A 14,188-nucleotide genomic window follows, 5' to 3' on the forward strand; every position below is an offset into this window, starting at 1 on the left:
GGAGATCTGTCAAATCCAGAAGCCACACGGCGTCTGACGCTCGATGGAAAAGACACAAAACATCCTTTGCCCTTTTTTCCGCCGCCGGAGCCTGGGCCTTCCCCAGGCTTCGTGTCAGTGAGGGAGCGAAGGGCCCGGTCTTTCGCGTACACAGACCTGCACGCAGCGGCTCCCGGGAGGAGCCCTCCCGCCTGGGGCATTAATCCTGTCCTTTTCTTTTCCCAGTGCCAGAACTGAAAGAACAGATCCACGCCTGGATGAGAGAGAAACAGAACAGCGATCATTAAACCGTCCCCCGTGCCCACCCTCTGCTCGAGGCCAAGGCCAGCCAGGCAGAAGCAGCGTCGGTGGCGGATATGCTGTTCAGATGTTGGAGGCCCAGCGCGGCGGGAGACCCCGAGAGCCCACCCAGAGCGACCAGACGGTGGAGATCTGCAAGGTCACGGAGGAGGAGAGGAGCCCGAGTCCTGTACATATATTTAAGTGACACACATGGTCAAAAGCTTGAGGGACACACTTTACGATTGCTTGTGTAATAAAACTCGTCCTTCTTACGTCACCATTTGGGGCTTTTGCGACAGAAGTCTCTGAGTGATTGATGGCAGATGGGTCTGGACAGCATCCCCTTCGTCCTTATTTTCCCCCCTAAACCCGATATCCGTTGATTTGATTGTGATTAGAGAACCTTGGACATTTTGCTGCTAAAGAATCCTTGCCCTGCTCCCCTCCTGACCCTACTTGCACTGCTGTGGATTTTTTTAAGAGAAGCAAAAACAAAAATAAACTCCTTCCCCCACTGGCCCTCCAAACATATACTCTGTGAGAGAATTGTGCCTGCAACAAAGTGTTCATCCTGGGATCGTATTTTTATATCATATTCACATATTTGTTTTTTTAATTGGTGTTAGATGACATGATTAATAAAAAAGGCAAGCTATTTTCAGAATTTGAATTTCAGTTTTTATTTTTATTTTTTCCTTTTGAAATGTCCCTTTAAAGTTTTTTTGTTGTTTTTTTTTTGTCTTTTTTTTTTTTATTCTGAACAAAATGAGAATCTGTCACTCTGGTCCTTGTAGTAAGGCCTCTATTAGGGATCTGAGGAACAGTACAGCCGAGGAAGTGTTCAAGTATATCAGGATTTACATGACTTATGGATTTTTTTGGGGGGGGGGGAGGTAAGGAGGGTGGGGAACGATTCAAAACCATTACAGGTATCCTAGGGGGGAAAATCAACTCCTCAACCCTGGAGTCTGTGAGTTCGAGGCAGGGGTCGTTTGTATGACGTGTCCTTTGGGGCTTGGCCTTACCAAAGCAAAAAGGGGGTGCAGGAAACGTGGATGTGTCTGCTTGTAAAAACACACACAGACAAACACACCTACACGCGCACAGAAACACGAGACTTTTTGTATGACTGCTCCCGACTTAACATACTTGAATTCTTGAATTTCCTTTGGGGTAAAAAAAAGGATCTGAAACCATAAAGTGTTTTGAAGAAATTAAGCTACGGAAACATACTTTCTTTTTCTTTTCCTTTTTTTCCCCCCTCCCCCTTCCCCCCCCCCCACAGACCATGTCCTCTGTTCAATTCCTAACGCAAACTACAATAAATGGTGATACACATTCAGAAGGAACCTTCTTGGAGTCTCTTCTTTTTGTGGAAAGCAAAGGGGTGGGTGAGGAACGAGAGCCGAATGAGTCTGCATGTGGCGAAGTCTCTCGTCTGCCACCCGTTCGGAATTGCTACTTTGAAAACAAAACCTTGGGCGTTCTGCGTCCGTCCCGAGGCTCCGTCCGGTCCTCGCTCGGTTCACTGTTCAGATGTGTGGGGGGGTTGAGACTTGTCATGTTCAGTCTCCGCCATGCAGCCTCAAGTTTTTCCCCATCTCGAGTGCCTTTCCCTTGACCCTCACGGTCCTTACTCAAGGCCAACCCGTTTCACCGAGCTGTTCTCTGGCGCCACGGTTTCACATAACCCCGTCGGCCAGCGCGTGTAATGATCAAAGCGAGCACTTAACATAGTACTTGCCGTGTGCCCGGCGCCGTGCAAGCACTTTCATATCTACGGCTTCGGCTTTTTTAAACAGGTCAGGGGGTGGGGTGAGGAGAGGCTAGGAAACTCGCCCAAGGTCACCTTGTCTCCCAAGGTCTCCCAAGCCCATGCCCCTATCCACCATGCCTACTGCTTCTCCTGAGCAAATTTGGACTGAATCACTTCCCTTCCCTCCCCCAAAGTAGAATGCATTCGTTGTAATAAAAATGTCATGGGGCACTTGGGTGGCTCCGTTGGTTAAGTGTCCAACTTCGGCTCAGGTCATGATCTTGCAGTTCATGAGTTCGAGCCCCGCATCGGGCTCTGTGCTGACGGCTCAGAGCCCGGCACCTTCTTCGGATTCTGTGTCTCCCTCTCGGCCCCCGCCTTGCTGATGCTCTGTCTCTCTCTGTCTCTCAAAAAATGAATAAATGTTAAGAAATTTTTTTCTTTGATTTCGCACAATGTAGACAGATTTTTAAAGAAAAAATCACCCATAATCCCACAATGCAGATAATTCTGTTAGTTTAGTTCACTTTTTACTAAGCTTATACATGTATATGCCCATAAAATTATGTTTTGGGGCTTCTATGCCTAATGGTTCATCCAACTCATGAATATGTATTATTATCTCCTCTCCAACAGATTATAAATTCTTCGCAGGCGCAGATTCTGTCATTGTCTGTATGACCCCACGAATGTAGTAGGATGCTGCCTTATCCCTCCGTATGCTCTCAGCATTTTGAATATTCAGAATTCAGAGGTTTCAAGGATCTTCTGTTTGGTAGGACACGTCTTCTATCTGTACTGTCTCTAGGAGCAAGACAGTTGGTGTTTCTGTTCATGTTTTCAGGGTTACTGTTTTATAGAAACTTGTGTTTGCCTTCAGTCTGTTAATTATGGATGTTGAGATAAATTCCAAAATGTTTTTAATGTAGGTCTTGGCCACAAGAAAGCTGGTCAAATAAAAAGAAGGATCGGAGTATCTGGTGAACAGAAGAGAAATAATCCTTGACAGAGAGATGATTAAAATAACTTCGTGCTTGTTTTGTGACTCACTATTGTGTGGGTTTTTTAAAGGAGTTGATAAAATATCTTTCGAAAAGAGAGCTTGAGCACATTATTCTGTGCACATTTTGCAACCTTTGGATTTGATACAAAAAAATAGTGGATTCTATGGTGTTTGGGTTGGAGTGGGAAGAAGACGTAAATAGACCCAGTCTGACTAGGTAAGTTTTTGGTTTTTTTTTTAAGTTTATTTACTTAGAGAGGGAGAATGAGAGAGAGAGAATCCCAAGCAGGCTCCACACTGTTGGCACAGAGCCGGCCGGACGTGGGGCTCAACCCCACGAACCGTGAGATCATGACCTGAGCCGAAATCAATGCTTAACCGACTGATCCACACAGGTGCCCCTGACTAGGTAAGTTTTTCATTGCAAGAAACCTCCCCAGTGTTGCACCGAAGGAAACCACCCTGAAGATACCTTGTACTTCACGAGCATGTCCTACGTGTAAGCCGCTCTTTCATGCAACAATTCGCTTAATCCTCAACAACTGTCTGAAGGAGATCGTGTGGTGAAACAGGCATGCGAAGCTAAGCCGTGTGGGCGTCAGCGTCTGATCCCTCCAGCACTCCTGTTGTATGGCAGAATTCCAGAATGGGCCAAGTCCAGAATGCCCAAAGACCTCTCCATAGAGAGGCAGCCTACCATTCTGGAAGGGGCTTTGGCCTCGGGGTCAGCTCCAGAACCAGCTCTCATGGGAGGTGGTGAAATAACTTGAACCTCAGGGCTTTGCTTGCTGGCCACTCACTGTCAAGCCCCAGGTTTGTGTTCCGGCCCGGGCCCCTCTCCTGCCCGGCAGACACTCGTCCTCGCCGATGTCCGAGAGGCCCTCAGAGTTGACGTGTCCAAATTAAGTTGCTTCCGCTTCACCCCCAACCCGTTCCTCTTGGTCTCCCCATCACAGTAAATGGTGTCCGACATCCTTCCAGGTCGCTCGGGCCAAGAACTTGGGAGTCATTCTCGACCTCTCTCTTGTGGGCTGCTTGCCAGTCTGTCCACAAATTTCTCAGCTCTACCTGTAAAATGTACCCAGCATCCAACCGCTTTCCCCAGGTCCACTGGTGTTACTGGCCTGCGTCATCAGCAGTGAGCTGGCTTATTACAGTAGCCGCCTGACCGCTCTCCCTGTTTCTCCCTTGTTCTTTCTCGAAACGGCAGCTGGAGCGGCCTTGTTAAAACTTGCCTAAGTTCAGAGGACGCCCGGCTGGCTCGTCGGTAGTGCGTGTGACTCTTGATCTCAGGGTCACGAGTTCGAGCCCCACATCGGGCATGAAGAGTACTAAAAACAAAACCAGGAAAACCTTCTTGGCTCAGATCGCATTGCTTCCATGCTCCAAACCTTCCCCGGCTTCCCAATGCCCTAGGAGTAAAAAAGATTTTACAGTAGCCTAGAAGGCAGTGCACTCCCTCTCCACGATCTGTCTGAACTCACCCTACAGCTCCCCTTCCCCAACCACCAGGCCACCCTGGCCTCCTCCTCCTGCAGGCATGCTCCCCGCACTGCTAGGGCCTTTTCCGGCTGCCCTGTTGGCAAGGAATCCCCTTCCCATGGACATCCGCAGGGAGCCCAACTTGGTGAGTCCTTCCTTGTCCTCTCCATTTAAAATCACACTCATTCACTCACTATCCGCTGTCCTTTGTGATTCCCTTTCTTTGCGTGTTTCTCTTTAGCACGTATCATTATCTAACTTACTATATTACTTACTTATTTAAGAAGTCTATTTCTCCCCTAGCATGTGTCCCCCAGGAGGGTGGGGTTTTGGTCTGTTGTGTATCCCCTAGCACCTGGAAGGGTGCCTGGTGCAGGGGAAATGCTCAGTACAGTGGTGGGATGAATTATCTCTTCATATGTCTGTCTGTCATTCCAGCTGTCTCATTTATCCATCGCTGCATAACCAGACCACCCCCAAAATTGAGTGGCTAGATACAATAACAGTTACTTTACCCCCACGGTTCTGGAGGTTCCAAGAGCAAGCATCCAAGAGGACCAGGCAGAAGCTCTATCACCTTTTAGGGGCGCCTGGGTGGCTCAGTCAGTTAAGTGTCCAACTTCGGCTCAGGTCACGATCTCGAGATTCGTGAGTTTGAGCCCCGCGTCGGGCCAAAACTTAAAGAAATACTGTAAAAAGAAAAAGAAAGAAAGAAAGAAAGAAAGAAAGAAAGAAAGAAAGAAAGAAAGAAAGAAAGAAAAGATGTATCGCCTTTTACCATCTAGGCTTGGAAGTCCCATAGTGTCACTTCTGCCTTAGTCATAAGCCCACCTGGGTTTAAGGGGAAGGAGTGTAGAAGCCACTTTTCACGATGGGAAGGACGTTAGCATCGCACTGTAAGAGCAGCATCTGAGATGGCAGGTCCCGGTGATCCTACAAAACAAGACCCGCCACACTCCCCCTTACAATCTCCCTACCTGCAAAATACATCCGTCTCTTCCCCCAAAGACTCCCAAATTTCATCCCATTATGGCATCAGCTTGAAGTCCGAGGTCCCATCGGCCACGTCAGGTCTAGGTCCAGGTGGGCCTCCTCCGACGTGATTCTTTTAGGTACGGTCCCTTGAGTGCCGTTCCTCTTGATTGAAAGATCTGTGAACTAAAGACACAAGTTATCTACACACACACCCGCCAGCGCAGAGCCTGATGCGGGACTGGAACTCACGAACCATGAGATCGCGACCTGAGCCGAAACCGAGAGTCAGATGCTTAACGGACTGAGCCACCCGCGCGCCCCTTCCTTTTCCGTAACCAGACTGAACTGCCCTGAAGTACGCTTCTCCGTTTGCTTCCTGCTCCTAAAAAGAGGTTGGTTTCAGAAGTCTCTTTTCGTGTTGTACTTTCTTGGTCCCTTTTCCTCGAAGCTGGAGGTACTTTCTTCGGTACAGTTCCCTTAACATTTTGTGGGTTGTCTGTGAATCGTCTCAGGCTCTACTCGATCAGACAAAAACTGCAGCCACAAATCTCTTCAGGATAAACTCCTATTTATTTTGGATTTCCTGTGAAATCCTTAAGTCTTTCTGAGAGCTTAAAGGGGTTTGTAGTCATGTTCTGTTTTTCTTTCTTTATTTTTGAGAGAGAGAGAGAGAGAAAGGAAGAAAGAAAGAAAGAAAGCAAGCACAAGCAGGAGAGGGGCAGCAAGAGAGAGGGAGAGAGAGAAGCCCAAGCAGGCTCCTTACCAGCAGCACAGAGTCCAACATGGGGCTCGACCCCATGAACCACGAGATCATGACCTGAGTCGAAATCAAGAGTCAGATGCTACGCCAGCTGAGCCACCAGGCACCCCTGTAGTCACATTCTTGGCCTCACATTTAGAAGTTTTCTAAAGATCGAAATGGCTTCCGTGGGCGGCGAGAAGAAGCCAAGTGACCCTTTCACTGTTTTGCGTTGGAATCTCTTGACTTTGATCATGGAGTTCGCTGGGTGCGTCTCCTGTCCTCCACACTTACTCTTCCTCTAACACAGATGACAGCATGGCCAAAACGTCCCCCACCCCATAACAAGGGTCCTCTTTCCTCCAGCTTCCGGTCACTTCTACACACGTTCCTTTAAAGCTTCTTCGGCGCCCTTTACGCTCACTAACAGTGTCCCCAAGGCATCACTGGGTTCCGCCCAACCTTCAGTGCGAAAGCCAATGCCACGCGTTTTAGGTTTTGTTACTACCACGCCCACTTCCGGGACCTAAACCTTGCTGCTAGGATCACCCAAATTTAATGGCCTGAAACAGCAGCTATTTAAAAAAAAACAAAAAAAAATTTTTTTGATGTTTATTTATTTTTGAGAGAGAAATAGAGCACAAGCAGGGGAGGCGTGGGGAGAGAGGGAGACCCAGAATCCGAAGCGGGCTCTGGGCTCCGAGCTGTCGGCACAGAGCCCGACGCGGGGCTCAACCCAAGAACCGTGAGATCATGACCTAGGCCAAAGTCAGACGCTTAGCCGACTGAGCCCCCCAGGTGCCCAGCAGCTGTTATCCATCTGTCATGGTCGTGGGGTGAACTGAGCTCAGCAAGCCAGGCAAGCCCGTTCTCACTCCAGAACTCTGTACAGCTGCAATCATATGCCAGCTGAGGATGAAGTCACCTTCAAGGTTTCCTTCCATCTGGCTGTTGGCTGGGACCTCCGCTGGGACTGTTGGCTGGGACACCTACATGTGGCCTCTCTGGGGCTTTCTGGCCTCCACACAGAGCGTGGCGACCAGCTTCTGAGAGCCAGCACTCCAGGAGGGCCGGGCAGAAACTGCTCTGTCCGACCTAAGAGCCTCGGGGGCCATCTAGCACCTCTTCTAAGCAGGCCTGCCCAGGTTCAAGGGGAGGGAACGTAGACCCCGCCTCTCAGCGGGAGGAATGTCAGAGTCACATTTCAAGAATAGCCTGTGGATGAGAGAGCCTGTCACAGTGAATCTTGGAAAATGTCACCAGCCGCACGGTTTCTCCTTTCTGTAAATTGTCACTTCTTACCTGTGTGTTTTCCTGCCCCTTTCCTTGCTCTTTGGCTGGTATTCTTGTGTATTTTCTAGAACCTACTCCCCCGTCCGTGTTAGATGTCGGGAACATCCTCTCCAAAGCTGGTATCTCTCTGATAGCTTTGTTGTGACCCCTTTTTTCTGGGAATAGAAATTCTGAATTTTGGTACTGTTATATGTCGATTTCGATTCATGCATTTCTTGAGGTAAAACTCATGTAATGTATAATTAACCATTTTAATTCCATTTCAGGGCACAACTCAGTGGTAATAGTCGATGTATTCACGGTGCTGCTCGGTGACCAGCTCTTGCTCGTTTCAAAACTATAGATGTGGTGTCAGGGCTTCAATTTTTTTTTATTTAATATTTTTATAGGAAATATGTACACATAGTCCAAAACTCAAAAAAAAAAAAAAAAAAAAAGCCCGAGGAACATCGAGGAAAAAGACCGCCTCCTCTCTTCCCCCCCTTGCCCTCTGGCCTCCGGTCACCCTTGCGCCGTTAACTGGTTTTCTATTTCAGCAAAAACGGCGGTCCTATGCCATGCTGCACCTTGCTTTTTTCTCATAAAATATACCTTGGAATCCATTCTTCCGGCAGCACGTAATGTTCTATTATTACCAAGTCGTCTATTGATAGCACATTAGCTGATTGCAGTCTGGACTCCCTCAAACGCTCTGCAGCGAGCAACCTTACAAACACGTCATTGTGTACGTGTGCAAACATCATGTTAAGATAAACTCCTAGCGGTGGAATTGGACGATCAAAGAGTATATACGGTTTTCATTTTGCTCGATGTTGCCAAATTGCCCTCTGCTGGGTTGTACCATTTATTTTCTTACCAGCAATGTGCGAGAAGGTCTCTTGGGGAGGAAGGCAGGAATGGTGTCTCTGAAAAAGCGTCCTTTAAACGGGGAGGAAGTCAGGATGAGAGCCTGCAAAGGCCTGTGGGAAGAGCGGTCCACAGACACGGGGAACAGCAAATGCAGGTGCTCCCGCAGGCGGTCTCCTGGTATGTTTAAGGAACAGCAAGGAGGGGCACCTGGGGACTCAGTTGGTTGAATGTTCAACTCTGGATTTCGGCTCAGGTCACGATCTCACACTTTGTGGGTTCGAGCCCTGCATCGGGCTCTGCGTGGGCAGCATGGCACCTGCTTGGGATTCTCTTTCTCTCTCCCTCTCTCTCTGCCCCTCCCCTTCTCGTGCTCTCTCTTTCTCTCTCTCTCAAAATAAATGAATAAAACCTAAAAAAAAAAAAAAAAAAGAGACAGCAAAAAGGCCAGTGTGCGGGAAGGAAGGGAGCAAGGCTGTCGGTAGGCAGGGACGGGGACGGGGAAGGGACAGGGGTAGAGAGAGGATGGCTGCACGAGGCAGGTCGTCGTAAAGACCGTGATCTACCTCGAGTGAGAGCCATTGCTGTGGGCAGGTGGGGGCAGAGGAAGTGACGTGACCCGCCCCAGTCACCTAATGTTACCACGCCGGTTGTCACGGAGGACAGATTGAGAGAGAGCAGGCGGGAGTGGAAGCACAGAAATGGGGAGACAACCCAGAAGGCTAGCATGACAATTCAGGAAAGATCCACGGGAGCTCAGACCAGGGCAGTGGGAACGGCAGACGTGGTGAAGTGCCCAGTTTCTGGAAGTACGGTGGACGTAGAGTCGGAAGGATTTGCCGATGGGCCGCACACGGAGGATGAGGGAAAGAAAGAAAGGGACTACGTTTGGTTCGAAGAGTTTTGGCTTGAACCACTTGGGGGGTGGAATTGCCTTTAGCTGACATGAGGAAGACTGAGAGAAGAGTGATTCGGGGGAAGGGGAGTTCAGTGCTTCGCTTAGTTTATTCCGTACGGAAGGTGACTTTCATCGTCCAAGTGACCATGTCAAATAGGCAATGGCATGTCTGAGTCTGGAGTTTATGGCAGAGGTCCAGATTAGAGAGATTAACTTGGGGATTATCCCTGTACTTCACGGGTGCTAAATTGTCTCTTCATTTATTTATGTTGAGAGAAAGAGAAAGAGAGAGATTGAGCATGAGTAGGGGAGGGGCAGTGAGAGAGGGAGAGAGAGAATCTCAAGCAGGCTCTGCACTGTCATCGAAGAGCCCTGACTTGGGGCTCGATCCCATGGACTGGGAGATCATGACCTGAGCTGAAATCGAGAATCAGATGTTCAACTGACTGAGCCACCCAGGCGCCCCGTGTCTTTTTTTTTTTCCCCCAAAATAAATCTCTCTCTCTTTTTTTATTTTTTAAGTAAACTCTATGCCCAACGTGGAGCTCGAAATCATGACCCGAGATCAAGAGTCATATCCTCTTCCACCTGAGCCAGCAGGCATCCCCACTTGTATTTTATTTTTAATATTTAATAATATTTTCTATGATACATTCTACGTGGATATTATTGGTGTAGAAATTTGAAGGATTTTTTTCTTTTTCTTTTTTTTATTATTATCCCTTACCCGTTATCCCATCCCCCCTCCCACAACCCCTCCCGTAACCCTCAGTTTGTTCTCCATATTTATGAGTCTCTTCTGTTTTGTCCCCTCCCTGTTTTTAGATTATTTTTGTTTCCCTTCCCTTATGTTCATCCGTTTTGTCTCTTAAAGTCCTCATATGAGTGAAGTCATATGATATTTGTCTTTCTCTGACTGACTCATTTCACTTAGCATAATACCTTCCAGTTCCATCCACGTAGTTGCCAATGGCAAGATGTCATTCTTTTTGATTGCCAAGTGATACTCCATTGTGTGTATGTATATATATAAATATATATATATATATATATATATATATATATACCACATCTTCTTTATCCATTCATCCATCGATGGACACTTGGGTTCTTTCTATACTTTGGCTATTGTTGATAGTGTTGCTATAAACATTGGGGTGCATGTGTCCCTTCGAAACAGCACAGCTGTATCCCGTGGATAAATGCCTAGTAGTGCGATTGCTGGGTCGTAGGGTAGTTCTGTTTTTAGTTTTTTGAGGAACCTCCATACTGTTTTCCAGAGTGGCCGCACCAGCTTGCGTTGCCATGAAGGTTTTTTTTTTTTTTTTCAAGTGTATCTTGTACCCAGTCATCTTAGAAATCTTTCTTAAAGATTTTTTTAAATGTTGATTTATTTTTGAGAGGGGGAGGGGCAGAGCGAGAGGGGGACAGACGATCCAAAGTGGGCCCTGCACTGACAGAGATCCCGACGTGGGACTCAAACTCATGAACCGCGAGATCATGACCTGAGCTGAAGTCAGATAGATGCTCAACCGACTGAGCCACCCAGGTGCCCCCTGGAAATATTATTATTTCTGTTAGCCATGGGATTCTGGTGGGTTTCTATGTAGATAAATGGATCCTGTGCAAAAAAAAGACAGTTTTGCCACTTCCTTTCCAATTTTTGTAGCACTCCTCCTTCTCAAGGGTTTCCAGTACCCTCCTGAACAGAAAAGTCATTGTAGGTAGCCTTGCCTGGTTCCAGAACTCAATGGGAATGCATAGAAAGGTTTTCTAAGGCATGTTCCACTTGTAGGTTTGGGGGAGATAGTCTTTATCAAGTCATGCCATTTCCTTCTATTTTTGATTTCAAGAACATTTCTATGTTAAATAGATATTGATAAGTACCAAGGGTTTTTCTTTGACTCATGTGATTTCACCCTTAGACTGTTGTTGCTGAGAATTACACCCAAACTTTTTTTTAATCTTAAACCACGTTTGCGTCCCTGCATTTGTTTCAGCTAATATTTTATTTCGATTTGTACTCTCGTGAGCAGAGGTAACATGAACCCATGCTTTCCTTTTCTACATTTCACTCTCATCCAGTTTTGAATTAAGGTTTTCCTAGCTTCAGGGGTGCCTAGCTGGCTCAGTCCATGGAGCATATGATTCTTGATCTCAAGGTTGTGAGTTCAAGCCCCACGTTGGGTGTAGAGAGTACTTAAAAATAAAGAAACTTAAAAAGAAGAGATACTCCGTAAGTCAGTCAGAGAAAGACAGACACCATACGTTTTCACACATATGTGGAATTTGAGAAACTTAACAGAAGACCATGGAGGAAGGGAAGGGGAAACATAGTTTCAAACAGAGAGGGAGGCAAACCATAAGAGACTTAAAAAATTTTTTTTAATGTTTATTTTTGAAAGAGTATGAGAGGTGGAGACACAGAGAGAGAGAAGAGGACAGAGGATCCGAAGCAGGCTCTGCACTGACACCACAGATCCTGATGTGGGGCTCGAACTCACAAACTGAGAGATCATAACCTGAACCCAAGTTGGATGCTCAGCCAACTGAGCCACACAGGGGCCCACAAGAAACTCTAAAATACAGAGAACAAACTGAGGGCTGACGGGGGAGGGGAGAAGTGGGGGGAAATGGGTAAATGGGCATTGAGGAGGGCACTTGGGATGAGCACCGTGAGTTGTACGTAAGCAATGAATCAAGGGAATCTACTCTCGAAACCAAGAGCCCACTGTATACACTGTATGTTAGCTAACTTGACAATAAAGTATATTTAGGAAAAGAAAATAAATTAAAAAAGAAAAAGATACTCCTCCCTAAAAAAAAAAAAAAAAGATGTTAGAGGCACCTGGCTGGCTCAGAGGGTACAGCACGCAACTCTTGGTCTCAACGTTGTGAGTTCAAGTCCCACATTGGGTGTACAGATTACTTAAAAATAAAATCTTGGGGGTGCCTGGGTGGCTCAGTCGATTAAGCATCTGATTTCGGCTCAGGTCGTGATCTCACGGTTTGTGGGTTCGAGCCCCGTGTTGGGCTCTGTGCTGACAGCTCGGAGCCTGGAGCCTGCTTTGGATTCTGTGTCTCCCTCTCTCTCTGCCCCAACCCGCTTGCACTCTGTCTATCTCTCTCAAAAATAAGTAAACATTAAAAAAAAAAATCTTAGGGACACCTGGGTGGCTCAACTGGTTGAGCGTGCAACTTCAGCCCAGCTTATGATCTCACAGTTCGTAAGTTCGAGCCCCCCATCAGGCTCTGTGCTGAGTGCCTGAGTCTCCCTCTCTGACTGCCCCTCCCCGCCTCACGCTCTCTCTCTCTCTCTCTTTCAAAAAAAAATAAGAGTATTTTTTTAAAATATTTTTAAAATTCTTAAAAGCAAAAAAGACTTTACTAGCTTCATAAAATCAGTTGAGGATATTTTATTCATTGAATAAATATTCAAAAGATATTAATAGAGAACCACTACGTGCCAACTACTGTTCCAAGTGCTGGAATACAAAAGTCCTGTCGCCATGGGATCCATATCCTAGCGAGAGAAGACGGAATAAACAAGATAAATAAGTAAAATATACAGTATAGTGGGTGGTGGTAAATGCTAAGGGGAAAAATAAAACAGGGAAGAAGGACCTGAGCAGGGTTCAGCTTTATTTAGGGTGGACAGCCAACACCCAGTGGGAAGACATTTGGTCTTTCCACTTTTTTTGGTTTTCTGGCACAAGGCGTAGATGATAGGGATCGTGTATATTTTGAAAGATTGATGCAACGCTCATAAAACAATCTCAACCTGGGTTTTTTTTTATTGTGGGATAGCTAGGGGCAGTAGGGAGGGGCATTTCTTTCTTTTTTTTTTTTTTTTAAGCTTATTTATTTATTTTGAGAGATAGAGCACTATCAGGAAAGGGGCAGAGAGAGACAGAGAGAGAGAATCCCAAGCAGGCTCACTAACCCTGAGATCAAGACCTGAGCCGAAATCAGGAGTCAGACTGAGGCACCCAGGCGCCCCTGGGTTTATTTTGTTCCGTTTCCTAGCCTCTTGAGTTGAACACATGTGTTTTCTGTCTTATTTTCTGGTAAATGTAACTTTCCCTGTAGTACTATTCTAACTATGTTCCACCAATTTGACATGTGGGGGTCTTACTGTTATTCACCTGTGTGCCTTTTGTAATCCACCTTACGGTTTTATTTACCAGTATTTATAAACTTCTATACACACATCCACATTTATATTGAAGTCAACTTGAAATTTATTTGTCCTTTTATTACGCTGTGCTCTGATGTGTTCCATCAAAATGGAACCCGTTAAGGTTTCCTTGTGACCTTGCACATGATTAAGTTTTGTGACCGTTCCCTGTATCTCAATGTGTAGTCTCTGTTGATCAGGTGCAAAATTTTAATTCCAGCTTCTTGATTGCATTATAATCCCGTTTTTGCTTACTTTTTTGCCTGGCTTCTAGTTGATCTATTTATTTCCAAGACTATATGATAAATTCTCTATTCTAATTGTTGACTTATCTCTTTCTCTCTGTGGTTTTATCAGTAATTGCTGTATATCTTTTGAGCTTATGCTATAAGGGAGATATACACATAATTATATTTTCTTGATTATCTTTCTTTTTGCCGTCTCTCTGTTATGAAGTCTTTCGTGTTAATTTCTATCTTATTTAGTATTAAAATTGCTACTCTGGTGTTGCTTTGGTTGATATTTGCCCTAGCGTATATTTCTTTTTCCTGGTTTCCCCCTGACCTGTTTGTTAGGAAATATTACGCCTATTTGGAAAAATGCAAAAAACATAGACATACAACTTAATGACTTATTATAAAGCTTATATACTGGTGTAACGACCGCTCAGGCAAAGAAACAGAACATTCCCGGTATCTCAGAGGCTCAACTACTTCTGTTCCCAGTCCCAACCCCAT

The 14,188-nt window shown here is 46.1% G+C and overlaps 1 protein-coding gene across 3 annotated transcripts in view; it reads left to right on the forward strand.

Moving 5' to 3' along the window:
* The window catches only part of UBE4B (ubiquitination factor E4B), a 120,967-nt gene extending 120,580 nt beyond the window's left edge, over positions 1-387 (forward strand). For all 3 annotated transcript variants that reach the window (XM_042951387.1, XM_042951385.1, XM_042951386.1), the window contains one exon: positions 226-387. In XM_042951387.1, coding sequence (XP_042807321.1) covers positions 226-287 — 62 coding nt within the window. In that variant the 3' untranslated portion in view covers positions 288-387. The remainder of the gene's footprint in view (positions 1-225) is intronic.
* The last annotated feature ends 13,801 nt before the right edge of the window (positions 388-14,188 follow it).

The sequence above is a fragment of the Panthera leo genome, chromosome C1, assembly GCF_018350215.1.
Source record: "Panthera leo isolate Ple1 chromosome C1, P.leo_Ple1_pat1.1, whole genome shotgun sequence".
Lineage (NCBI taxonomy): Eukaryota > Metazoa > Chordata > Mammalia > Carnivora > Felidae > Panthera > Panthera leo.